The sequence below is a fragment of the Pelophylax lessonae genome (assembly GCF_965119305.1).
Source record: "Pelophylax lessonae genome assembly, chromosome: 6".
Lineage (NCBI taxonomy): Eukaryota > Metazoa > Chordata > Amphibia > Anura > Ranidae > Pelophylax > Pelophylax lessonae.
Window position 1 is genome coordinate 110,447,110 of NC_138773.1, and position 24,405 is coordinate 110,471,514.

Here is a 24,405-nt window from a genome sequence, read left to right on the forward strand (position 1 = left end):
ACAGTAGAAAAAGTACAGTACAATCACACACTCTCTCATTTGGATGAAGAGTAACAAGAAACCATAATAAATCACATCATCCCTTGGTAGATCACATATTAAGGCATAGACCATTCCTATCATCAGTCTACCAAGTTGGATCACTAACATATCTCTAAAAATGATTCTTTAGATGTAAATTTAATTGGCTCCCATGTTGATCATTAATATTTTTGTTCAATTTTATCGCAAACCAATTGGAAAAATTCTTTACTCCACAATGGCAGCTGTCTCCCACCGTATCTCATTAGAGCAATTCCTAAGCTCGTTTCTTTAGTGTCTGATAAAATTGTTCTTCATTACAAGGCTTTGAAAAAGAGGCAGTGGGTATGAAAAAAAGATGTTATGGCAGAGGCTACAAAAGAAGGGTGCTGAAACAGGCATACTCTTTTGCAAAAAATAAAAATAGAGAAAGTTTATTGAAAGACAAGCCAAAACCGATGATAGACATAATGTTTAGAATCATGGGGCATCATGTTTATCACACAATACAGTGTGGAATTTGAAGAGATAAAAACAGATAATACCTTCTTATCCTCTTTCCAATATCAATTAATATTAGAATCTGGTGAGAGAAGGAAATAGATTCTCATTACTTATTAGATGAGAGGTGCACTTGATCTTCATGCTTGGAACAAGAATTCCTCGAGGCATGAATCATGAATAGGCCCATTCTCCTTATGGATTGTCCTTCCTTTTATATGTTTACCTCTTTTCTCCGTTTCTTTAGCCCCACTCTTTACTTTTCTCTCCATCCCCTCTTTTTCTTCCCTTTCTAGATCCCACCGCCACCCTCCCAACATCCCCACTCTTCCATTTTTATCTTTTCTTTTATTTCTATCTTCTATTTTAATTTTTTGCTCATTTTGTTTTTTGTTTTTCTTTCTATTTTAACTTCCCCCTTTCTCATTTCTATTTATAATTATATCTCCCTCTTTGCCTTCAACATGTCTTTTTATATGTGCAGTTTTTACTGTAAATATTTATATGGTTTTGTCTTTTAAGAAAAGTTCCTTTAGCAGGTAACCTTTGCTGCCTGTTTTTTACCTGGAAATGGCAAAACAAATATTAATGAGAGAGATCTTTTACAGATAGTATTTTTGACCGTAAAAATATGGGCATTTAATGCAATCAATAATTAACCCCATCACTGTGTATATAGACAATATACAATATATATATGTACATATACTGTATATATACACACACAGGCACACACACAACATGCAACCGCAGAGGACCTGTTGAATTATATTGTTTTTTCGGCCTGCCTTCAAGTGACGATTAGCTCCTGTACCTGGACTTGAGAAAACCTAAACCCACGCCTGAAAATCTTTTAATGGGCTTTAATATAGAAGGCAGAGCCCTAGAAAGACTAAGCTGGTTTACACAAGGAGAATAACAGAAAGAGAGAGAGAAAGTTTTGAATATGTTACACCAATTGCCAAAATGTGGTTGTTTCCCACAGTCACCTGTGGAATGGCCCAACCAGAACGCACCAAACAGGCATAGAACAACAACAGTACCACAATATTAAATGAGGTAGTGTAAGTGACAAGACAACAGCAATACCAACGTTGGAGCATACCTACTACACACAGGTCCTGTCTAATTACTGACCAGTGGAACACTATCTCAGTCCTGCCAGAGTTGGGACTTGCCTCAATACAAGATGGTCCAAAAGGCCCCTCACAATTAACCAAGATCCCAGTGTTTCCCCTGGAACAACTGGATATTGGAACATGCAGACAATAGACCAACTGGACACCGGTACTACTGTATACTGGAACAGTAGCACAGTCGCCCCTCTGGTCTCTACAGCCAACAGCTCTTAGCAAAGCAGCGCAGGCTGCATGCAGCTCAGCAGCCCCATGGTCCTGCAGTAGCTTTTGCTTGGGCTCCTGGCACACTCTGCTCAGTACAGCACACCACAGCTCAATCAAGGCACAGCCCTGCCTCTTCTAAAATTAACCCTTAAAGGGACTGACAGTAGCCTGTCCTATACATGTGTGCATGTGTATATACATACAGTGTATATACTGCTTAAAAATTTAAAGGAACACTTTTTAATGGGAGTATAACATCAAGTCAATTAAACTCCTTGGATATAATTATCTGGTCAGTTAAGTAGCAGAGGGGGTTGTTAATCAGTTTCAGCTGCTTTGGTGGTAATTAAACAACCAACAGGGGCACTAGATGGATTACAATGAGATGATGTTCTTGTGGAGGATATGCCTATATGCGGATCTTAGGGGACACAAATCACAGAGAGAGACCAATTCCTCATGGTGTAGTACTAGTATCCAAAAAATTCCAGTTTATTTATAAAAATGCCCCATGAGGCATAACAGGATAAAATTATTGCAGCATTTACTACAATAAAAAACCCCTCAGTTCCAAAACCAAGAGCACCTGTGTGGTTGCTCACACACTTTTCAGGGAGCCGCACCGCTCCAGAAGTTCCTAAACTGGCATGCATTTCAGGCTATACTCAGAATGAGGCAACATGCGAGTCAGCTTGATGCGTTTCATCATAGATTTGACGTCATCGGAAGCTGAACGCGTGTCTGTTTAGGCACTTCCGGAGCGGTACAGCTCCTGAACAGTGTTTTGTGTCCCCTAAGATCCGCATATAGTAATATCCTCCACAAGAACGCACGGATTATTGGACTGGAGATCATGGGGATCTCACAAGTGCTATTTGATCTCTGTTTGCCATAAGGTAAAAGCGATTAACAATATCTGGCGGGTTTGAATTCTCTCTAATCCTGTATAACATGGAGGGTGTCACCATCACTACTTCTTCGGGCAGATAGCACTTTGCACTTTTAAGGAGTGTACTCACCTTGTTGGAACTCTAAAGGAGCCATCACCATACTGTGGTTGAACCTCCCTTTGGACTGTGTTTGCACATTTCTTATATATTTGGACTGAGTTTGCACATTTTCATATATATATTCATTTTCTTTATATATTTGGATTGAACTTGCACTTTTTTCCCATAATTTATTAATTGCACTAATAATTTATGTATTCATTAATTCTTATTGCACTCAAGCACTTTATCACTGGTATAATCTTTTAATCATAATCTTTTAGCACTGGGATTAATATAAGTATTATGTTATGAGTCACGCGCTGTCCGAGGAAATATATAATATAAATAAACACTTCCTAGATGCTGCATGTACCGTTACTGAAAACCATGCAGTAAAAAAGCTAATAGTGAGGGATGGGGGATACAGCGCTTCTGGGAAGTGATATGACTAGTTCAAAATAAATACTAAAGTGGAACTCCAATAGGTGTGTAATTAATGTGAAAATAAAAATAAAGATAAAATTTGTTTATATATCAATAGGTGTAATGTGCATTGGTATATTCAATAAATAAAGTGGATAGTGCAATCTTCATCAAACAACATCAGGTGTACAGTGCATTTGTGTAATCAATAAATAGATAGTAAAATTAACACTCTTATCCCAATAAATAAGGTATTAAAATAATAAAGTGACAGGTAAAGTGTTCAGTTAATTACATAGTGCATTTATCCCAATAAATAAGGTATAGAAATAATTAAGTGACAGGTAAAGTGTTCAGTGCATTAAACAACAATGTGCATATAATCACACAGTACTTTTAAAATTGCCACAGGTGACTCAAATAGTTCAAAGGTGAGAAATGAATATTCCAATAATGTATCCAGATAAAGGTAATATTATATAGGGTATTAGCCCTCCACCTCACACCGTGTAGAAAAATGGGGTGCTTCTTCTCATTTGTGTACCCCTCTGGGTGTCCTAATCGCTCACCTCCATATATCAGATCATGCGCCTTGTGAACAATGACCAGGGCTCCTCTCCACTCCTTCCCTGTTTTCCAGTGAGTGGTAGTAATCAATCTGCCTCAGATGGATCAGGTTTCTATACTTTCCAAGTGGCCAACGAATCTCGAGAATAAAAGGCTCATAATAGTGTAATATTGCCGTGTAAACTCAATTTTATTATAATAGATTAAAAAGACTTACATTTGTCTCTCAAAAATTGCGCCTTTGGTTGGCAAACAAGGAAGATCGCGGTCCTCACTTCCGCGTACATATGTCACTTCCGGTTTAGCGGCCCTACGCGCCCCATTTTTCTACACGGTGTGAGGTGGAGGGCTAATACCCTATATGATATTACCTTTATTTGGATACATTATTGGAATATTCATTTCTCACCTTTGAACTATTTGAGTCACCTGTGGCAATTTTAAAAGGACCGTGTGATTATATGCACATTGTTGTTTAATGCACTGAACACTTTATATTAAAAAAGAATAGCGCGCAAATGCAAAAGAAATTACTACCAAATCTGAAGAGAGTCCATAAATAAAAATGCCTGTTTATTATGTATTCGGTCTGACCAGACTATCGAGGTTGAGCAGCCCTCCCCACCCCCCACATACACCTGTACTCAATCAGTGTCCACCATCAAATGGATATAGGAGGAGTCCCCTGTAGTGCATTTGCACATTTTTCCCAGCAAGGAGTGTTGTCTCCAAGGGTTAGAAGGGCTGGATTCATCTCTTTTTCATGGATAGTGTAGGACCCACTGATAATGGGGTACTTTGACGCAGTAGTGGGCTTGAGCACGATATGGCCATATGGTGGGACCAAACCCCCATTTTTATTTATGGACTCTCTTCAGATTTGGTAGTAATTTCTTTTCTTTTGGTTCATAGCTGCAGCAGCTTTGGAAATACATGGGTATGCTCCCCCAAATTTTTCACTGAACACTTTACCTGTCACTTGATTATTTTTATACCGTATTTATTGGGTTAAGAGTGTTAATTTTACTATCTATTTATTGATTACACAAATGCACTGTACACCTGATGTTGTTTGATGAAGATTGCACTATCCACTTTATTTATTGAATATACCAATGCACTTTACACCTATTGATATATAAACAAATTTTATCTTTATTTTTATTTTCACATTAATTACACTCCTATTGGAGTTCCACTTTAGTATTTATTTTGAACTAGTCATATCACTTCCCAGAAGCGCTGTATCCCCTATCCCTCACTGGGATTAATATGTTATACATTTGTTTGAGGAATTTGAGCTGCTAATAGCATTCTGCTATTTATTTCTGTTTGCTCATGTGGAGAGAGTATGCGGCCAGTTCCTGGAGGATGAAGGAATTGATACCATTGAATGGCCCCCACGCTCGCCAGACCTAAATCCAATAGAACGCCTCTGGGACATTATGTTTTGGTCCATTTGATGCGCCCAGGTTGCATCCCAGTCTGTCCAGGAGCTCAGTGATGCCCTGGTCCAGATCTGGGAGGAAATACCTCAGGACACCATCCGTCGTCTCAATAGACGTTGTCAGGCATGCATACAAGCACATGGGGGCCATACAAACCACTGACTACCATTTTAAGGTTCCTGCAATAAAATTTCAGCAAAATGGACTAACCTGCTGCATAATTTTTTTACTTTGATTTTTGGGGTGTTTTTGAATTCAGCCCTCTATAGGTTGATCATTTTAGTTTCCATTAAATTATGTGGCATCCTTTCATTCCTAACACATTATCCAGTCCATATTAGTATAGATATCCAGCATGATAGTTTTCCCCATTGAGATCTGATGTGTTTTCAAAGTGTTCCTTTATTGAGCAGTGTACTGTATATACAGTATATTTATTATCATACAGGATTTATATAGCGCCACCAGTGCAGATCTTTACAATACAAAGAGAGACAATGCAGCAACAATACAATTTAATACAAGAGGGTTAGGAGGGCCCTGCTCCTGCGAGCTTATAACAGCAGCCCAGCAGTTGCAAATGGTTGTTCCAGAGTGCACATCATCCTGCATGGCAGCTCCTAGGTTTTCAGCAGTGGCTGCGTTCACCTTTCCTTTAGCTACACCTCCAGTTTTTTTCCCGGTTATTACATCTGATCCCCTTCTCCAGGGCCAGGAGCCTGATTGTTGAACCATCCATCTGGGATCCTCTCCATACATGGTTCAGCATGGACATGAGTGGACAATTCCTATTCCATTGACAATAAAGTTCCTCCTTCGCCCAGTGTCTCCCATGTCTGTGTGACATATATTAGCTTGGCATGATATACTCAGTGACACATTTGGCTTTCTTCATGCAGTGACTGTGCATTACCCTTTTCAGGACTATTACACCGAAAAGACTTTGTAAGCCTGATCTTCATTGTAACAGCAAATAAAGTGTAAAAAAATATCCCTGATTGCAGTCTCAGAATAGTACAGTGCTACTTAGGTGACAGTGAACAACTCTGATCAAAGTATGTAAAAAATCAAATGAAAAAAAATGAAAAAAAAAGTCTAAAGAATAGAATAAAAAATGATTTAATTTTATTTATTTTTTTAACATACTGCCATCGGTCAGTGTTCCTGATCACCACAACATGAGTCATATGATGACGCTGTACTGCACTGGTGACAAATTATAATAAAAAAAATGTGTACAAAAAAACCCAAATGTTATTCAATTTATTACATTTCTATTCAATTTAAAAAAAAAAAATTGTGACAAAAAAATTACAACTTTTTAAAAAAAACTTGCCTTCCCTCTTACTAAATGCCTCAGACTGTCTACTTTCCAAAAAGGGGTCATTTGGGAGGAATTTGCATTGTCCTGGCATTTTAGGGTCTAAGGAAATGAGATAGGCCATCAGTACATCAGAACTGCTCAATTTTTAAAAATGTATACCGTAGTTTGTAGATGCTATAACTTTAAATTTAGATCAATTAATATACACTTTTGATTTTTTTCTTTTTACCAAAGACATGCAGAAGAATATATTTTGGCCAAAATTTATGACAAAATTTGATTTTATTGGATATATTTTATAACAGAAAGTAAAAAATATATATTTTTTTTCAAAATGGTATTATTTATATTTACATTAACCTCCCTGGCGGTATGATTCTTTTGGATTTTAGGTGCTGAAAGCGGTACCATTATTTTAGGTGCTGAAAGCATGTAATTCTTGTGAATGAGCAGCCCAAACCAACTGTATACATTTATTATACATATTATATATATATATATATATATATATATATATATATATATATATATATATATATATATATATATATGTATGTATACATATATGTATGTATACATATATTATATATATATTATATATATATATATATATATATATATATATATATATACGTATATACGTATATATATATATATATATATATATATATATATATATATATAATGTATACAGTTGGTTTGGGCTGCTCATTCACAAGAATTACGTGTATATATATACGTGTATATATATACGTGTATATATATATATATATATATATATATATATATATATATACATATATATATATATATACATATATATGTATATATATATATATATATATATATAATATGTGTGTGTGTGTGTATATATATATGTATATGTGTATATATATACGTATATATATATATATACTGTATATATATGTATATATATATATATATACATATATTTACATAAAAAGTACAGTAAAACTGCAGGAAAGGGCACTGGGGGGCAATGTAATGTGATTTTATTTTATTTTGAACGATATCAGTGTGTTTGGTGCATTTTGCATTCGAATTTGCCGCCGGTTCCACCCCCCGGCGGACGTCACGTCGCCGGAGACGGAAGCCGGGGCTCGCAGACGATCGGGAGAGAGCTCCGCCGCCGCACACCGCTCGCAGTCTTCGCTGGATCCCGGAGAAAAGGTAAGTAAAACCTCCTCCAGCATCCAGCGATCTTCCTAGCGCTACCCCGAGTGTGACTCGGGGTTACCGCTTTTGGCACTAAAATCTAACCCCGAGTCACACTCGGGAATACCGCTAGGAAGGTTAATATCATTATTTTGTTGGTATTTAATATTGGAAATAATCACAAGTTATCACTATAACTGTATATTTATATACAGTGCTCAGCATAAATGAGTTCACCCCTTTTGAAAAGTAAGATTTTAATCAATATCTCAATGAACACAAGAACAGTCTCCATAATTTTGACAAAACTAAGTTTTATAGAACATTTGTTTAGCTCTTTACATGAAAGTAAGGGTAATAATGTAACTTGGTTTCACTCAAATTAGTTGATGCAAAAATGAATACACCCCACAAAAAAAAAAAAAAAAACTACTACATTTAGTATTTTGTAGGACTTCCATGATTTGTAGTGACAGCACCAAGTCATCGAGGCATGAATAAACAAGTTGGTGACATATTGCAACACCTATCTTTTTCCATTCTTCAGAATTCTAAAATAGGGTGTTCTTGATGCTGGATACTGGATGGAAAGTGATGCTCATGCTCAACTTGTATCATTAGAATTCCCCATAGGTGTTCGATTGGGTTCAGATCAGGAGATGTACTTGGCCACTGAATCACTTGCACACTGTTCTTCTAAAGAAATGCAACAGTGACATTAAATGTGTGTTTTGGATAATTGTCATGTAGGAAAAGTGCAGGACGATCAAATAGCATCTTCTCTTTTAATGTAGAGCAGTACATAGAGCAGTACATCTGTGAATTCATGATACAGTCAATGAAATGCAGCTCCCCAACATCAGCAACAATCATGTAGCCCCACAGAAGGACACTGCCACCACCATGTTTCACTGTAGGCACCATGCATTTTTCTTTGTACTCCTCACCTTTGCAACGCCATACAGTTTTGAAGTCATCAGTTCCAAAAACATTTATTTTGGTCTCATAACTCCAGAGTGCAGAGTCTCAGTAGTCTTCTTCTTATTCAGCATGGACCCTGGCAAGTTCTAAGGGTGGGTTTTTGTGCATGGGTTTTAGGAGAGGCTTCCTTCACGGATGACACCCATGTGTACCCCATATTGTGCCACGGGAAACAATCACACCAGTTTGACTTTCTACTTCTTTAGCTAACTGCAATGAAATTGCATGGTGAGTTTCTTCAATCCTTCTCATCAGAAGACGCTCCTGTCGAGATGTTAACTTCCATGGATGGCCTGGACATCTCTGTAAGATGTATGAAGTTCCATCTCTGATAAATTTTTATATCACTTTCGCTACAGTATTCTGACTGATAAGTAAAGCTTTGCTAATCTTCTTGTCGCCTTCACGTTTCTTGTATAAAAAGTATAAATTATTTTCTTTCTCAGATCTTGTGACATTTCTCTTCCATGTGGTGCCATTGCTGACAGCATAAAATGGGAAGGTGTTTTTCTTTGTTAAGTAACGCCCTTTTATAATCAACTGTCTTCTGGACACCTGCTTAATGAATAATTAGACTCACCGGTAGTTGAATTCTTGTTAATTAATATTTCTAAAATTTAGCTGTGCTTCTAAGACATTAATTGTGGTGTATTTATTTTTGCAACATGGTCTTCAATGAGTTTGTAGGGAAAATACTTTTTTGTGTGTGCAAACTAACAAATCTTGGCTGCGATCAATGGCCCGCATTTGTGGGAGTATTTTGTAGTATAATGTCCTGTAGAAATTTTGATTCTGAAAGGAAAGTAAAGGTTTTCTGACAGATCTGTTGGGGTGTACTCATTAATGCTGAGCAATATATATATATATATATATATATATATATATATATATATATTTACAGTATATATGTGTGTGTGTGTGTGTGTGTGTGTGTGTGTATTTTTTATTGGATGGTACTTTTTGGTATTATAACTATTTCATTGTAAGCTCAGAGCATAAACCAGAATTCTTTCTAGATCAGGAACTAAGCAGACAAGGTAAATGCTTGGTTAAGCCAACTTAGAGGGTAATGTCATTCACTTATGGTCTAAGACTGTCAATTACATATCTTTACTCTCTTAGTCTTTTGACAAGTTGAATCTAAAACTGTAATTTGACAAGCTTAATCTAAAGAGAGACAGTTTAGTACAACAAACAAAGATGAGGGAAGATGAGAGAATCACAAAACTCCATGAATCTAAATCTCTTCATTCTGCATCTACAAGACACTCCCCAAGATCCACCAAGTCTCTACAATCAATATCTTCCACTCTCAGCCAACAACTTATTATAGCCTTTGCTGATGCTGTAGCTTCTAAAGTTCAGTTAGCCTTTGCCCAAATGAAAAGCAGAGATGGAAATTACCATGGAGATAGTCAATGATCTTCTATCAAGTATACTGCTCTACAGCAGCAACTCAACACAATATTCAACTCTAAGCCTGGTGGACACTAACACACTGGGTTGAAATAAAAAACCTGGCAGCTCTGACTCCCCTCCCTGAGCTGTTGTGTTCTGACAGGGGAATGGCCCCCTACCAGGACACTTCAGTCAGCACTCTCAGCCATTGGCTGAGAGAGCTGATCGGGAGCCGTGCGACTGCTGGTTTTTCAGCATGCTCGTCCAACAGAAGACAGGCCAAGCATCCAGCTTCTGTCGGACCGGCTGACATACACACAGGCCGAATGTCGGCCAGTTTTTTTTTAACTGGCCAAAGTCACTAAATCTTAGTGCACCAGCCATGGTAACTAACTTTGTTCCACATGCAGCTGTGCTTCAAAAGTCTGAAAACAAAGATATGTCTTATTTTTCTAAAACATGCTCAGGACTCACTAAGTTTAATGACAAACCAAAAAACTACAAAGGCTGGAAATTCACTTTTAAAGCCAAAATCAGTGAACTAGATGTCACAACTGCTGAAGAACTAGATTTGCTTATCAGGTGGCTAGGTTTTCAATCTGCTGAATGTTTAAAAAGACTCAAAGCTGTTCACATTGACAGCTCTGCTGCAGGTCTTAATGCTACTTGGGACAGACTTGAGCATAGCTTCAGTAGCCCAGAAGACATTGAGGGTGCTCTTTTTAAAAGGTTGCAAAGCCTGCCCAAAGATATCTGGCAGAAACAATCTAAACTTTCAAGAGCTTGATGACCATCTCTTACAGCTTCAACTCACAAAAGCTGATACCCACGTACCTGACCTCATTTACCTGGATACAGTTCATGGGGTCATCCCAATAGTCTGCAAGTTGCCTTATGGTAAAATGGGCATCAATTGGATCAAAGTACAAGGAAGAAAATAGGGTTTCTTTCCCTCCCTTTTTCTACTTGTCTGAGTTCATTAGAACAATTGCTGATATTAAAATTATCCAAGCTTTTCCTATGGGTAATTCAACTCTCTCGGTCCACCTTCCCCGAAGTCTGCAAGCTTACGCATTTCACATAGAGACCACAGAGGTCTGGTGTTTGTGAAAAGGACAGTTATTCTACCTGTACCTACTACGGTCCCTAAAAAGACTGATCAGAGCAAGAACATCAAAAATCCAAATCACCATATACACAACAAACCACACGTTAAGGAAATCTATTGGCTTTAGAAAGAAATCCTTGCAAGAACACAAAGAGTTTTCTAAGAAATTTAGGGTTTGCTTTAAATGCTGTGCTTTCACAGAACACCAAGCTAAAGACTAAGGCTACTATTACGTGCATAGAATGTGACAGTCGTGTGCACGTACTCCATTCATTTTAAGACAGTCCCACTCTGTCTACAGGTAATCCTCTCAAGGCAAAGCATGTTGGGAGTGCACAGACCAAACAGCACCTCATACACCAGTTTTCTCTACATGTACAGAAGTATGTGGAGAAGGCTGTGTGACAAATCATGTGCCATAATATGCTTTGCTTATGTAAAACCCAAAGGTCAATCTGAAAGGCTGTAAGACTGTATACCATTCTAGATGATCAGAGTAATATGTCTCATCAAAATTAAAGCTTTTAAACCTGTTAAACATAACAGAAGATGCCTTATTATAACACCCTGGGCACCTGTTCTGGCATGTAAAGGGAAAAACACAGCTCCAAGGCTGTCCGCAAACAGAAATCCCAGAAAAAGCTGTAGTAATCCTATGGCTGGGTGCTCACTAAGGTCCGTGGCCTGGAAAGTCCAATTGTAAGAAAAGAGATGCAGCACTTCCAGCAATAAGGAAAACGTTGTATTTATTTAAAAATAGGTGGTCTGACACTATACATACAGGACAACACACCGATCAGCAGACGCGTTTCACACAAAGTGCTTGACAGTGTACAAATACTATTGCCCAATCTCATTGGGTGTAACCAGATTCCAACCACCAGAAAGGAGATACCTACTCCTGCAGGTGCTTCTCACCACTCTCACATGAGAGGCATAGTTGACCACATACCAGCTTTTGCCTGAAATGCATATATGCTCTTGCAGAGGAATTGCAGCATCCAGTGGGAGAACTTATGGGAAGTGAAACCCACACAAAGGATTAACTATGAAAGAGGAACCTACTCGCTTCTAAATTAGAGTGCTACCTTAACTCTGATTTCACCTGACGGCAACCTCAGCCCATAAGTATAGGCAATAGTGAGTGTTGTACTGTAACTGTACCGGGTCTGCAGAGTTAACCAAACAAGTGGAATGGATTATGCTTGCTTCTAAGTTGAGGCACTGTTTTTAACAATAATTATTTTGTGTCTTGTGAGCTGCTGTGGATTATTTTAATTAATAGCTGCTAGCACACTACCACACTCTCATATAAATATGTTACAATACTTAATAACCAAAAAACAGTGCAGTGCTAATTCAAATACAATAAACCATAAATGTGAAAAATGATGAAGAGTCCTCCAGTTTTCATATACTTCAACAATAAATGTCTCTTAGAAAGTTCTGTGTGCTTGTGTGAATCCCTCTTATATGTTTCCTCAAAAGTCAGGATGTGCTCTCACCTGGATCAATTGACCTTACAATCACTGGTGTGTGCAGCCTTTTATATTAGGGTTTGCACCCCAGAGCACAAACACACATGCTTGTATATCAGCAGAGCAGTGGACAATGTCAGTAGACCAGTGATTGGTGTCAGTAGGGCAGTGGACGGTGTCAGTAGTTTTTATTTTTATTATTTTTTACAATGTTATTTTTGTAACTTATTTTTTACAATATTATTACATTTTTTTTTCTACAATATTTTTGGGGGGGAAATATCAAGGGTCTAAACATAGAGAAAGGGATGGAGGACAGAACTTCCATTGTCCCTTTCTCTGCAGCTTCAACTGCACTGGACAGTTAATGAATGGAAAGTGCTCTGTGCTGAGCGGCTTCCTGTTCATTCACAAACTGAAGCATAGTAAACATAGTTTACTATGCTTCAGTTATGAATGAACACAGGAGAGATTGGTACAGATCACTCACTGTGTTCATTCATTTATCCATCCTGAAACATTCCCCGCAACAGCCAGCGGGAGAGGAGAGGAAAAAAGCTGGCAGCACTGCTGGGGAGAGACAGCGAACGCCAGGAAGCAGGGGGAATCCGCCCCTCACAGGGTGATTAGGGTGTGCCCAGGCACACCCAGCACACCCTGTGTGCTCGCCTTTGCTTACAATTATGTATGGTCAAAAAGCGCTTTTTATTACTCACTCTTGCATATCCTCCTCTTCTTATTCTGGAAAACCAAGCAAACAATAATCCTTGCTGTAGTGTGTGCTTTAAACATCTCTTCAATACCTTCTCTTCCACTCAAAGTGCATGTAAGATAAAAAGTCACATAATGCCCTATCCTTAAAGCAACCCAATTTTCTTTGAACATTATAGTACTCACATAAACAATTATCGACCGTGCCTTTCTTTGTGGTTAATAAAAATGAATGTGCAGTGCGTGCCACCTTCACCAGATGTGTCTTTACCCGGTCCCTTTATTTGCCAGCTCCTATAAACTCCACATACTACTTTATAATGTTCCAGCACTTATCAATCAATCTAATAATCATAGTGCGGTCCCTTTAAATCCTCTACCACTTTTCCTTCCTCTCAGTCAGCATATAAAAAGAAAAACATAGGGGCTGATTTACTAAAACTGTAGAGTGCAAAATCTGATGCTGCTGTGCATGGTAACCAATCAGCTTTCCTTTTTTAGTTTAATTGAACAAGCTGAAGTTAGAAGCTGATTGGCTAACATGCACAGCTGCACCAGATTTTGCACTCTCCAGTTTTAGTAAATCAACCCCGTAGTGTCTTATCCTTCACCACAAACAAGTAATATAACTGTGTAGATTATTACTCACAAGCAAAATTAGACACATGCATTCATATAATGCATTGTAGGATTGTGGTATGAGACCGTGCCCCCTCCAATGGGTGTTCCCTCACCTGACTCCCCTGTTTAGAAATCCTTTTTATTATATAAAAATGGTATCCTTTCCTCAGGGTTCTCTCTAGTCCTCTCCTCCACTCAGTGTGCACTAGTGCTTTATCCCTTCAAAACATTTATTTCCCAATAGCCAGAATAAAAACTCACATTAACAACATAAACACAATGTGTTCTGTAACATGTGGAAATTGCTATATGGTGCTCAAAAGTTGGTTTTAACAATCTAAAACCAGCCACTTGCCTCAGTAATGTCCTCCAGAGTCATCCAATAAGTCCCCTACGCGTTTCATCACTGGTTACGTGACTCCTTCAGGGAGAAACGTGGGGCTTATTGGATTACTCTGGAGGACTGTAAACCAACTTGTCAGCACCACATAAGAGCGATTTTTTCAACCTATATACTCTTTTGATCTAGGTGTTAGAGGAGAATACACTATTTAAAGTGTTCACCCAATAGCGATGTAATTCAGGGCAGCGCCATAATAAGTAAATAAGATCTCTGTGCTCCCTATGTCAATGACCGCACAGGGGGTCTTGAATCTTGCCCAATTTAAAGAGTTTTGAGGGGGTGTTGTGGGAAGGCAGTAATATATATAATTGCGTAAGCTGCTGTGAATGATTTAGCGAACACTGTGATTAAGCCAATTCCTATTGATCTTCTGTCAAAACATTGACATCTGCTTCCCTTTTTTCAAATTGTTTCCACATTTGCACTGGTTGATCCTGAGTCTGATGAGAAAACAAGAGCTAATACAATTATCATTAGGCCTTTCAAAGTGGTCTTCTGTTGTTTGAGTTATCTCACAACTCATCCATGTTGCTCATCATTTTGCAACTAATACCAAGGAGCCTGAAGGGTGTTGTAGATGGCACATCTGCAAAGGACCTCCCACCATTGAGGAGGATTAGTCTTCTATACCAATGACTTCAAAGGGAGGTAAGTAGGACTGGTGCATGATGCTGCCTTCCCCTCTGAAGATAGACTTAAAAACTGCCTTCTGTGCCATCTTACAGCTACGAATAATGACTTTACAAATTTGATGTTAATGTTTGCATTATTCTTCTAGTTCTCCCTTTTTTATTCTCTTCCAGATGTTCCAGGAAGAGAGTCTTCACGTGTAATGTTTGGAGGGGAAGGCACCAGAGAGCTGCCAGAATGAGTCATCCAGCCCTGGCCTCTAGTAACCCTGACCCAATACAGTGCCTGACCAGAATATGCTTTTTTCCTACTCACACGCTAGTAGCGCACACTAGAGGGTGCTACATAATTCTGCAATGCAAAGGAGCTGCAAGTAGTTCAGGTTATTCTGTTCCAGGTAATGTTCACCTACGAAGGGGCACCACAATCTCCAACACACCTTGTGGCTGAAAATAGGTTAATTTATTTGAGCAAAAATGCCCAGTAAGGCATAGTATATTAGCAGTAATGACCAATCACAATGATCACATGGGTACCCAGCTGCTTAGATCAGCTGGGTAAAGTGTCTTTGTGTATACAGTCGCCTAATGATGGTTGGGTACACATCGATCACCCAGTGGATCTACTGCCCGAGGGCTGTTTATCCAGTGCTGTTCATAAATGGCACTGGGTAAATAAAGGACCACTAATCTGCTGTTGGTAGTTGTACAATAGTTCATGAGTGGTTAAAGATTTTAAAGATTTTTGATCCTGAATCATCCTGTTTAATAGGCAATGTTGTTGCCATAGGATACGAAGGAAGAAATAAAGGTAAATCACGTCCCTTTTAAGAACATGATTGATGTGTAATTAAGATACATATATAAACTTCCACCCCAACACTATTGTATGATCCTTGTGGTTAAAGCCCTAGATTATACCCCATAGAGTGAAACATGAGAAAAAGAGGCTAGGGTCTGGTGAGGCATGATGCTGAATGTAACATACAGCCCAATAAAGCTCAAAAAAGAGGATCCAGCAGATTTGCAGTTTTCTTTTATTGTCTAAGAGTGTTTAGCAAGGGAGCAGGTGGATCCTGTTGGTCTGCACCTGTGCCCTGCCAGAAGTCCACCTAGAGCAACATTGCTATAACTTTTGAATAGCCAGCATAGCCTCATTGAACGAAGAACTGGAGTATATGTTAAATCACTTACTTCAGCCCCTTGTAATGCAAAATCCTACAAATATGTGTGATACCTAACAGATTATTTAAAGAGCTGAATGCTTTTCTTAGGGCTGTCATGTGTTATCAATTCATTGTATTACTCTATACTCCATTATAGGGGGTTTGTGGCATTGAAATGTCTCTTTCGGAGATGCAGAAGGTATTTGGAGGATCTTAGTAGTTAAGCTGCCCATCTCACCCATTCAAGCAGCAGAAGCCAGGAGGCTCCCGCCAACTCAAGCAGCAGTCTGCAGGAGAGAGGCTGGAAAACTGCTGGGGGAGGAACAGAGGAGGAGAGTCAAGTGCTGATGTGTAATGGCTGCAAGTTGTCCCAGCCCTGGCTCTGATTTCCCGGAGCATGCTCGGCCTCAGAGTCTGTAATATTTTCTTGGGGGGGAGCAATTGACCCCCCTCCCCTGGATCTGTCAGATTCAAATAGCCCCTGTTCCTGACTTTACAGTACCTGAGAAATACCTGTTTTACAGATTGCACTTGGCTGAGTGAAGTGCCTTGTTATCTACTCGGTGCCCTTTTTTAAATTTTATTGGCTCCACTGTATTTTGTGGTCATGCTGACTTTTTTTCCTGGAAGGCAGTCCATTATTACACCAGAAAACATCGGTTGGACTGTTTAGACTAATTTCTTGAATTGGTTGGATACTGTTACGGGTCTAAGCTGCGTATAATTGTTGTGTGCATTGTTTAGTTTTTAGTTCTGTATTCTTAAGTGTTATGATTTGTAACCATTTTTTCCTTGGAAATACCTTAAGATGCAGATTCCTGCCAGTGTCATTTGCACCAGCTCTAGTCGCCCATGGGAATTTCGCCTCACAGCCATTACCTCAAGGACAAGTGACTTGTGAGGTAGAACAAGATAGGGTGTGCGTCTGACCATTTAGTATTAAAGAGGTTGTAAACCCTTTTTTCCTTTTTACTCTGAAAGACAAACACATAATGAGCTAGTATGCATCGCATACTAGCTCATTATGAAATACTTACCTTAGAACGAGCCCCCCGCCGTGCCGCCCGCTTACCTGTATGACGGGCGACATGTCCAGTCGCCCATCTTCCGGGATCGCGGCATCCGGCCATCTGATTGGCTGGAGCCGCAGTGACGTCACTCCCACGCACACGCGCGGGAGCCAACGGTCACGGAACGGAGTTCTGAAGGAACGGCACGAGTGGCCGTTCCTTTAGAGCGCATGTGCCAGTGACCTCACTGGATGCATCGAAGGTAAATATCTCCTAAACGGTACATGTTTAGGAGATATTTACAGTACCTATAGGTAAACCTTATCATAGGCTTACCTATAGGTACAACTTGCCGAGGAGGGTTTACTTCCTCTTTAAGTGCATTAAAGTGGTTGTAAACCTCATTCATTAAATTTGATCTAAGCACATACACGATCAGCCATAACAATATGACCACTGTCAGGTAAAGGGAATATTTCATTACAATGAAAATTGGTGGCATATATTAGGCAGCAAACATGTTGTCCATGAAGTTGATGTGGTAAAAGCAGAAAAGAAATGGGCATCGCAGTTTGTTTTGTATGGAGCTGTAAAGCCCATGGTGACCAGTGTCCACAGCCAAAAGCTTCTACAATGGTCACAGAGGCAATGTGATTCTTTGGGCAATGTTCTGCTGGGACACCTTGGGTCCTGCCATTCATGTGGATGTTACTTTGGTGTCCATGCCTCAATGGGTCAGGGCTGTTTTAACAAAAAGGGGGCTATACTCAATATTAGGTGGGTGGTCATAATTTTATGGCTGATCGGTGTATATCTGTAGTGTCTACTTATCTGTCTACAAGACTCTAAGTGTCGTTTCTCTCTGGTGCTCCGTTCCTCTGTTATCAGCATGAGTCACTTCTGACAAATTCTCCGACACATATGACAGTAGCTGAAAATTTGTGTTGGGGAGGTTGCTTAGATAGAGATAAGCAGGGAGCTTGTCTATTCAGAATACAGCTCCGCACAGTCCTTCATTCCTCTGCCTATGCGGGGGGGGGGGGGAGTGTTTCTCTTTCCTCCAATCAGCTCTTACACAGCGCGAATACAGTTTCTCCACCTACCCCTAAGTACTGCTGAATAATGAAGAAGGATTTTTAACACGATCTGCACTTTCTAAAGGGTGTAGGGAGGGGAAGACTGCAGATATACAAGTAAAACTTGTAGGAGGATTTGTTTCATCTCTATGTATCATTTGAGGCTGTTTGCTTCACTGGGAACATGTGAGGGTTTACAATCACTTTAAGTCTAACTTTGGTGCCTATTGAACTGCACAATTATGTTTTGACATTCTACACAAGTGCTGTAACAGGAATGTGGAGCTAATAATATGAAAATGGAGGTTGATAGTACAATGTATATCATACTGCACAAATCTTTTTCTGTGATCTCAAAGATACTTTAAAGAGCTTGGGCTATGTTTGAACTATCATATCTATCACAAAATATCTATACAGCCTCTTTTTCTTTTATTAAGACCTTTTCTATCCCACTATAATATAAATGGTTATGTGGTTTTAAAATACAGTACTTTCCTTTCTGACACATATAAACATACCACTATACAGCAGGGTTTTAATATGAACAGAGCTGCTCACGAATGAGGTAGTCTTGAAAAAATCTCTAGGGTCCTAGCTACTAATAATGCAAGCATATCACTATGTTCAGAGACACAAACTTGCTATGAATGGCTGTAGGTAGATGAGTTTAATACACCAGTTATGCTCAGTAGGAAGACATGTCTAAACCTTTCCAAAACAGATTGTATAATGATTCGGAAAGGCTGCGATAGCCTGATAATAGCAGTGACTGAGGCACAAGCTGATTTAATATTGACATACATAATTATGGAACAAGACCTTAAGTCCTTTCAATGAGCTTGTGCAGAACAGATTTTCGGGTGCTAAAATCAAAACATTTTGCAAATGTAACATTTTGTGCATGTTAAAAAATGTATACATTTACATATCTACATTTATAAATGCACAGTGTGCATAAATCTAAATACAAGCCTTACTAATACAATTATAATTTTTGTAATATAAGCTAAAATGTGAATTTATAGAAAGAGTAGGCAATTTAAAGAGCACTGATAATTTACAAGAGGAAGTACCCTACAACAACCAATCAAATTTCCCTTTAAACAGTTCAGAGGAGTTAGTACAATAAAAGGTTGCTCTAGGTGACAGAACTGTGCACAGGTCTCTTTGCCTTAATAAATATTAAGCCTACTGCTATATTTTTATTTCAGAATTTGAAATAACCTGTACATACATCATGGTATATTAGAAATCAATCATCTAAACAAACTATGTCCTTTTTCACTTGTAGTGCCAACATGGTATGACAAAAATGTATACAATGAAACCATCCATGAGATGAGGATGCGATGATAGGATACATAGACACAACTACCCACCAAAAGAAGAAAAGTTGTGATAGAGATGGGAATTGTTGTCTTGAAGATTTATGTCTTCTTCCAGATCTGCAAGGAAATCCATCTTTTATGGCTTGGCAGGTCTCCAATATAGCTCATCAGGCTGGTCAACTGACATTTAGCATTATCCCTGCTAGCTGCAGCCTCTTGCAGAAGCAGGCAACGAACATGTGGATTCCAGCATCTTTGAATACAATCTGCGTTTGCCAGCAGAAGCTGCTGTGTAGAATGTAGCACAGAATGAGCAGAGAATCTGCCAGCTCCTTGCACCACCCTCTGACTAAAGTGACAACACATTCATTTAATAAAGGAAGCTGTCAGCGGAATACTAGAAGCTTGTCCTCAATGTATCAGAAAGGATTGTGATCAATGTGGACAACCGTTTGTTACACCAACCAAATATTCATTTTTTTTTAATTGGAAAAAAATGAAGAATGAATAGAGAGAAAAGCAAATCTTTTCTAATGGAACCGACTGGAACACAATCAATTTTCAGGTTTGAGATCCTCTTGAGCCTGGGTGGAAGAATGCTTTTAGGTATATGCCTTTAGCTGTCAGCATGAATTATAAGAAGCTAAAGGTTTTTGGGTGAGATTTAATATCGAACAAGCAGCATTACCTTTGCCTTCTATTTCTTTCTGCTTAAAACTAGGAACTGATTTTTGCTATTCTGTTGTTGGCTTTTGAAGGAGCCTTTCTAATTAAATGTGGCAGTACCTACAGGCAGAGTGCCTTAGTTCAAAGACTGATGCGCTGTCGCTTTCAGGTAATTAGAAGCATATTGGAAAATGGGAAGTGTGTTTTCCGCAGAGGATTCTAATCACACTAGTATTAGCATACTAAGAAAGTAAGAACACAACCTAGGGAAAAAAATTCACTTTTTTGTGATGAATTGGCTCTAAGTGGACCCTTCCTGAAACCAGGAGGGTATGCCTTGCTCTGTTTAGCATTGCATTTAATTTGCTGTAATCAATTACTGCCTTGGGACTTAAGCAGAATTATAACTTATTTGGTCGCTGTAGGAAGGGTGTTGCATTAACCTCTTTGAGACTATGTTCTCTGCTAGCATACTAATAGTATGCACATGGGACTAGGGATCATTTGTTACTGAGCTGATTAAACTAGCAATTTAGACCAATATTTCAAAATTTTGTTACAGATAAATGCAATATTAAACTTTTTTTTAGTTTTGGATAGAATGGGGATAGAACCTCTGCCAGGGACAAATTGCTTTCTCTATACCAGCCAGAAAACTTTACTCTTGCTTGCCAATATGGTGACCACAGAGGACTTTAGGGGAATATCCCCATTGGACATATATAGCCCTAACAATCTGTCAAAGGCTCCAGCCCTACCTCACTTAAAGTAAATCTGTCATAAAGGAAACATAGAAACTGCCATTTTTGCCTTTTACTTCATTGAGTCCAAGGTGCCATTTTGAAATGGCACAGGGACAGAGACTGTTTGTTCCAGCGCTGTTTTAAAAAAATGGCACCCTCAGTGGCTCCTGTGGGCTTCTTCATTATGTTTACACTGGAAGGGATGTGGCACCAAATTTGATGTCAGAGCATTTCTCTCTAAAAGAGAAGCTGTCACTGCTATAGGAATCTATTGCTGGCTGTTGGGGAAAGGGGTCTAGTTTTGGTCTCCTATGACTCCAGACTACCCCCATGAAGAAAAAAAAAGTACAAAAACGTGTAAAAATGTGAAAAATAAATGACAGTGTTTGTGTATATGTACTGCATATGAAGGATCTGAATGACATCTGCATTTACTGTCAAGCATCAAATGCTCATATAAGTGTCATTTGAACTTTTTGAATTTGCAAACCTGTGAAATGGTTGCTTTTGTGCTAATTTGACAACTCGACTTAACTTTACCTCAATGTTACACTAACAATTTAGGCAAAGTGTTGCTCGCGCCGCGTGTGTTGCATTGTAGCATTGAAAGGAAAATAAAGCTTTCCTAAATTAAAACGCATACCTTTACTTTAAACTTCGCAATACCACTACATACCATAACAGTTGCACTAATGTGACATTTTTAGCCACTTCAGCCCCGGAAGGTTTTACCCCCTTCCTGACCAGGCAATTTTTTGCTATATGGCACTACATTGCTTTAACTGACAATTGAATGGACATGCAACGCTGTACACAAATAAAATCGATGTCCTTTTTTCCCCACAAATAGAGATTTCTTTTGGTGGTATTTTATCACCTCTGCGATTTGTATTTTTTTGCGCTATAAACAAAAAAACCTGACAATTTTGAAAAAAATATGTATATTTTTTACTTTTTGCTATAAAACACATCCAATAAAAAAATGTAAAACATCTAATGTCTTCATTAGTTTAGACCAATTTGTATTCTGCTGCATATTTAAAATCCCAAAAAGTGTATATTGATTTTTTTGCGCAAAAGGTATAGCGTTTAGAAACCAGGAATAGATTTATGGACTTTTTTTGTTGTTTTTATTAGTAATGGCAGCGATCAGTGATTTTTAGCAGGACTGCAACATTGCGGCGGACAAATCTGACACTAAGTGACACTTTTTGGGACCAGTGAAACGAATACAGTGATCAGTGCTAACAAAAAATGCACTATCTCTGTATAAACGACACTGGCAGGGAAGGGGTTAACATCAGAGGTGATCAAAGGGTTAAGTATCCAGTACTAAAAAGCTAGATCAAGTGTCACGCCTGTCTGTTGATAACTTTATGCTTATCTGTGTTATGTGAGATTGTTTTAATTGTTTAAACTCCAGATTGTAGAACACAACATTGAATTTAAAATGCAGAAACCACCATCGTCAGAAATACCCCCTGTGGAACCTATATTTCCTTTTAGGAATCTGACATTTTGGAACATTTTATAATGTAGTCAAAATGAATGTGGAAGCATACGAGCAACAAGCTTAAAGAATGGGGCTCATGTTTGGAGAGGACAGATACCTTTTTTTACCATGTAAAGTGGTTGTAAAGCCTCAAGGTTTTTCACCTTAATGCATTCTATGCATTAAGGTGAAAAACCTTCTGTGCTGCAGCTCACCCCGCACCCCCTTTTTTCTTATCTGAGCCCTATCTGATCCAGTGATGTGCACGAGCGCAGCGGTTCCAGCCGCTGTCTCTCTCCTCATTGGACAGATTGATAGCAGCAGGAGCCGTTGGCTCTCAATCAAATCTAGTGACACAGGAGTGGGGGTGGGACAGAGTCCCACTGGCTGTGTCAATAGATGCAGCGGTGGGACTCCGGAGCAAACCCGCACGGGTGCCCCCAGGGAAAGCGGCTTTCCATGGGGGCACCTGAAGAAGAGGAGGGGCCTGGAGCGGGGGCACCCCAGAAGAAGAGGATCATGGCTGTTCCGTGCAAAAGGATTGCACAGATCAGGTAAGTATAGGCATGTTTGTTATTTTTATCCAAAAAAAAATAATAAAACAAGGGTTTACACTTTAAATGTCAGGAGGTTTGAGTTTTTATCACTGGAGTAAAGCAACCAAAGACCATGAAGGATGTTGATAGAATGAAGTATTAGTTGCACAAAGACAATATTTCATTTTTTGAGTGGAACCTTTAATAACATTTTCACAAGTTAAACAAAGGATATGATAACATCATTGTACAATTAGACTGCATATACAGTATAAGGTATAATTTTTAAAGAATTACATCAAAACAATACATTTGATGAGACATACAATTTTGTTTGTATGCATTCTTCAGGTAACCATCTGTGTACATTTTTAGATCAAGCATTTTAACTAAAAAAAAATAAAAAAAAAAAACAAAAGTCACTGTAGGGAATGCAAATTTTCCAGGAGCTTTAAAAGGTACAATCCAGTCAATCTGGAAAATAAAGAAGCACTGGGTTGCATACAGGATCACTGTTTACCTGCTTAGTGCATACATTTTTTTTTTTTTCAATCTTTGCATAGCTGTAGTGTACCAATCAAATCTAACCTGCAGTGGAAGTCCAAAGTGTGACTGATGGCACAGGAAGAAGAGTTTTGAAGTTGTACAGCACATGGTTCAGGAGATACTCTCCAAATGATAATCTGTTAAACCGTTGTTTGCTGGATAGCATTATGAGCTCACTGGTTAGTTTTCATTGTTATCTAGATTTGCTTTTTGAATCTGAAACCTGGTCATACATTAAAACCATTATTTTACAATATAAACCCCACTTATCTACTACTATAATAATTTTTATTCAGGATTTATATAGTGCCAACCGTTTGCACAGCACGGTACAACATGAAGGCAGACAGTACGGTTACAATACAATTCAGTAAAGGAGGAATCAGAGGGCCCTGCTTGTTAGAGCTTACAATCTAAAAGAGAGGGTCAAGTGATACAAAAGGTAATAACTGTGGGGGATGAGCTGATGGAGAAAATAAAAGTACAGTTGTTCGGAAGGGGCAAGATAGGCTTTTCTAAAGAGAAGGGGTTTCATGGATCGCCTAAAAGTGGACAGGGTGGGAGATGGTCAGACAGATTGAGTAAGCGCCTAATTTAGCGCAAAATATGTCACCGTTTATTGTTCCTATCATACCTGTGATGTTATTTTAATGCTTCTATAAAGATATTGAGGAGTGCAGCAATACTTCAGAATTATGAATGTTACTGACTCTCA

The 24,405-nt window shown here is 38.7% G+C and overlaps 1 protein-coding gene across 1 annotated transcript in view; it reads right to left on the minus strand.

Moving 5' to 3' along the window:
- The window catches only part of LOC309558982 (melanin-concentrating hormone receptor 1-like), a 76,204-nt gene extending 56,113 nt beyond the window's left edge, over window positions 1-20,091 (minus strand). The window contains exon 1 of the mRNA XM_082262089.1: window positions 19,759-20,091. Within this exon, the coding sequence (XP_082118215.1) occupies window positions 19,759-19,840 (82 nt within the window). The 5' untranslated portion in view covers window positions 19,841-20,091. The remainder of the gene's footprint in view (window positions 1-19,758) is intronic.
- Between the last annotated feature and the right edge of the window lie 4,314 nt (window positions 20,092-24,405).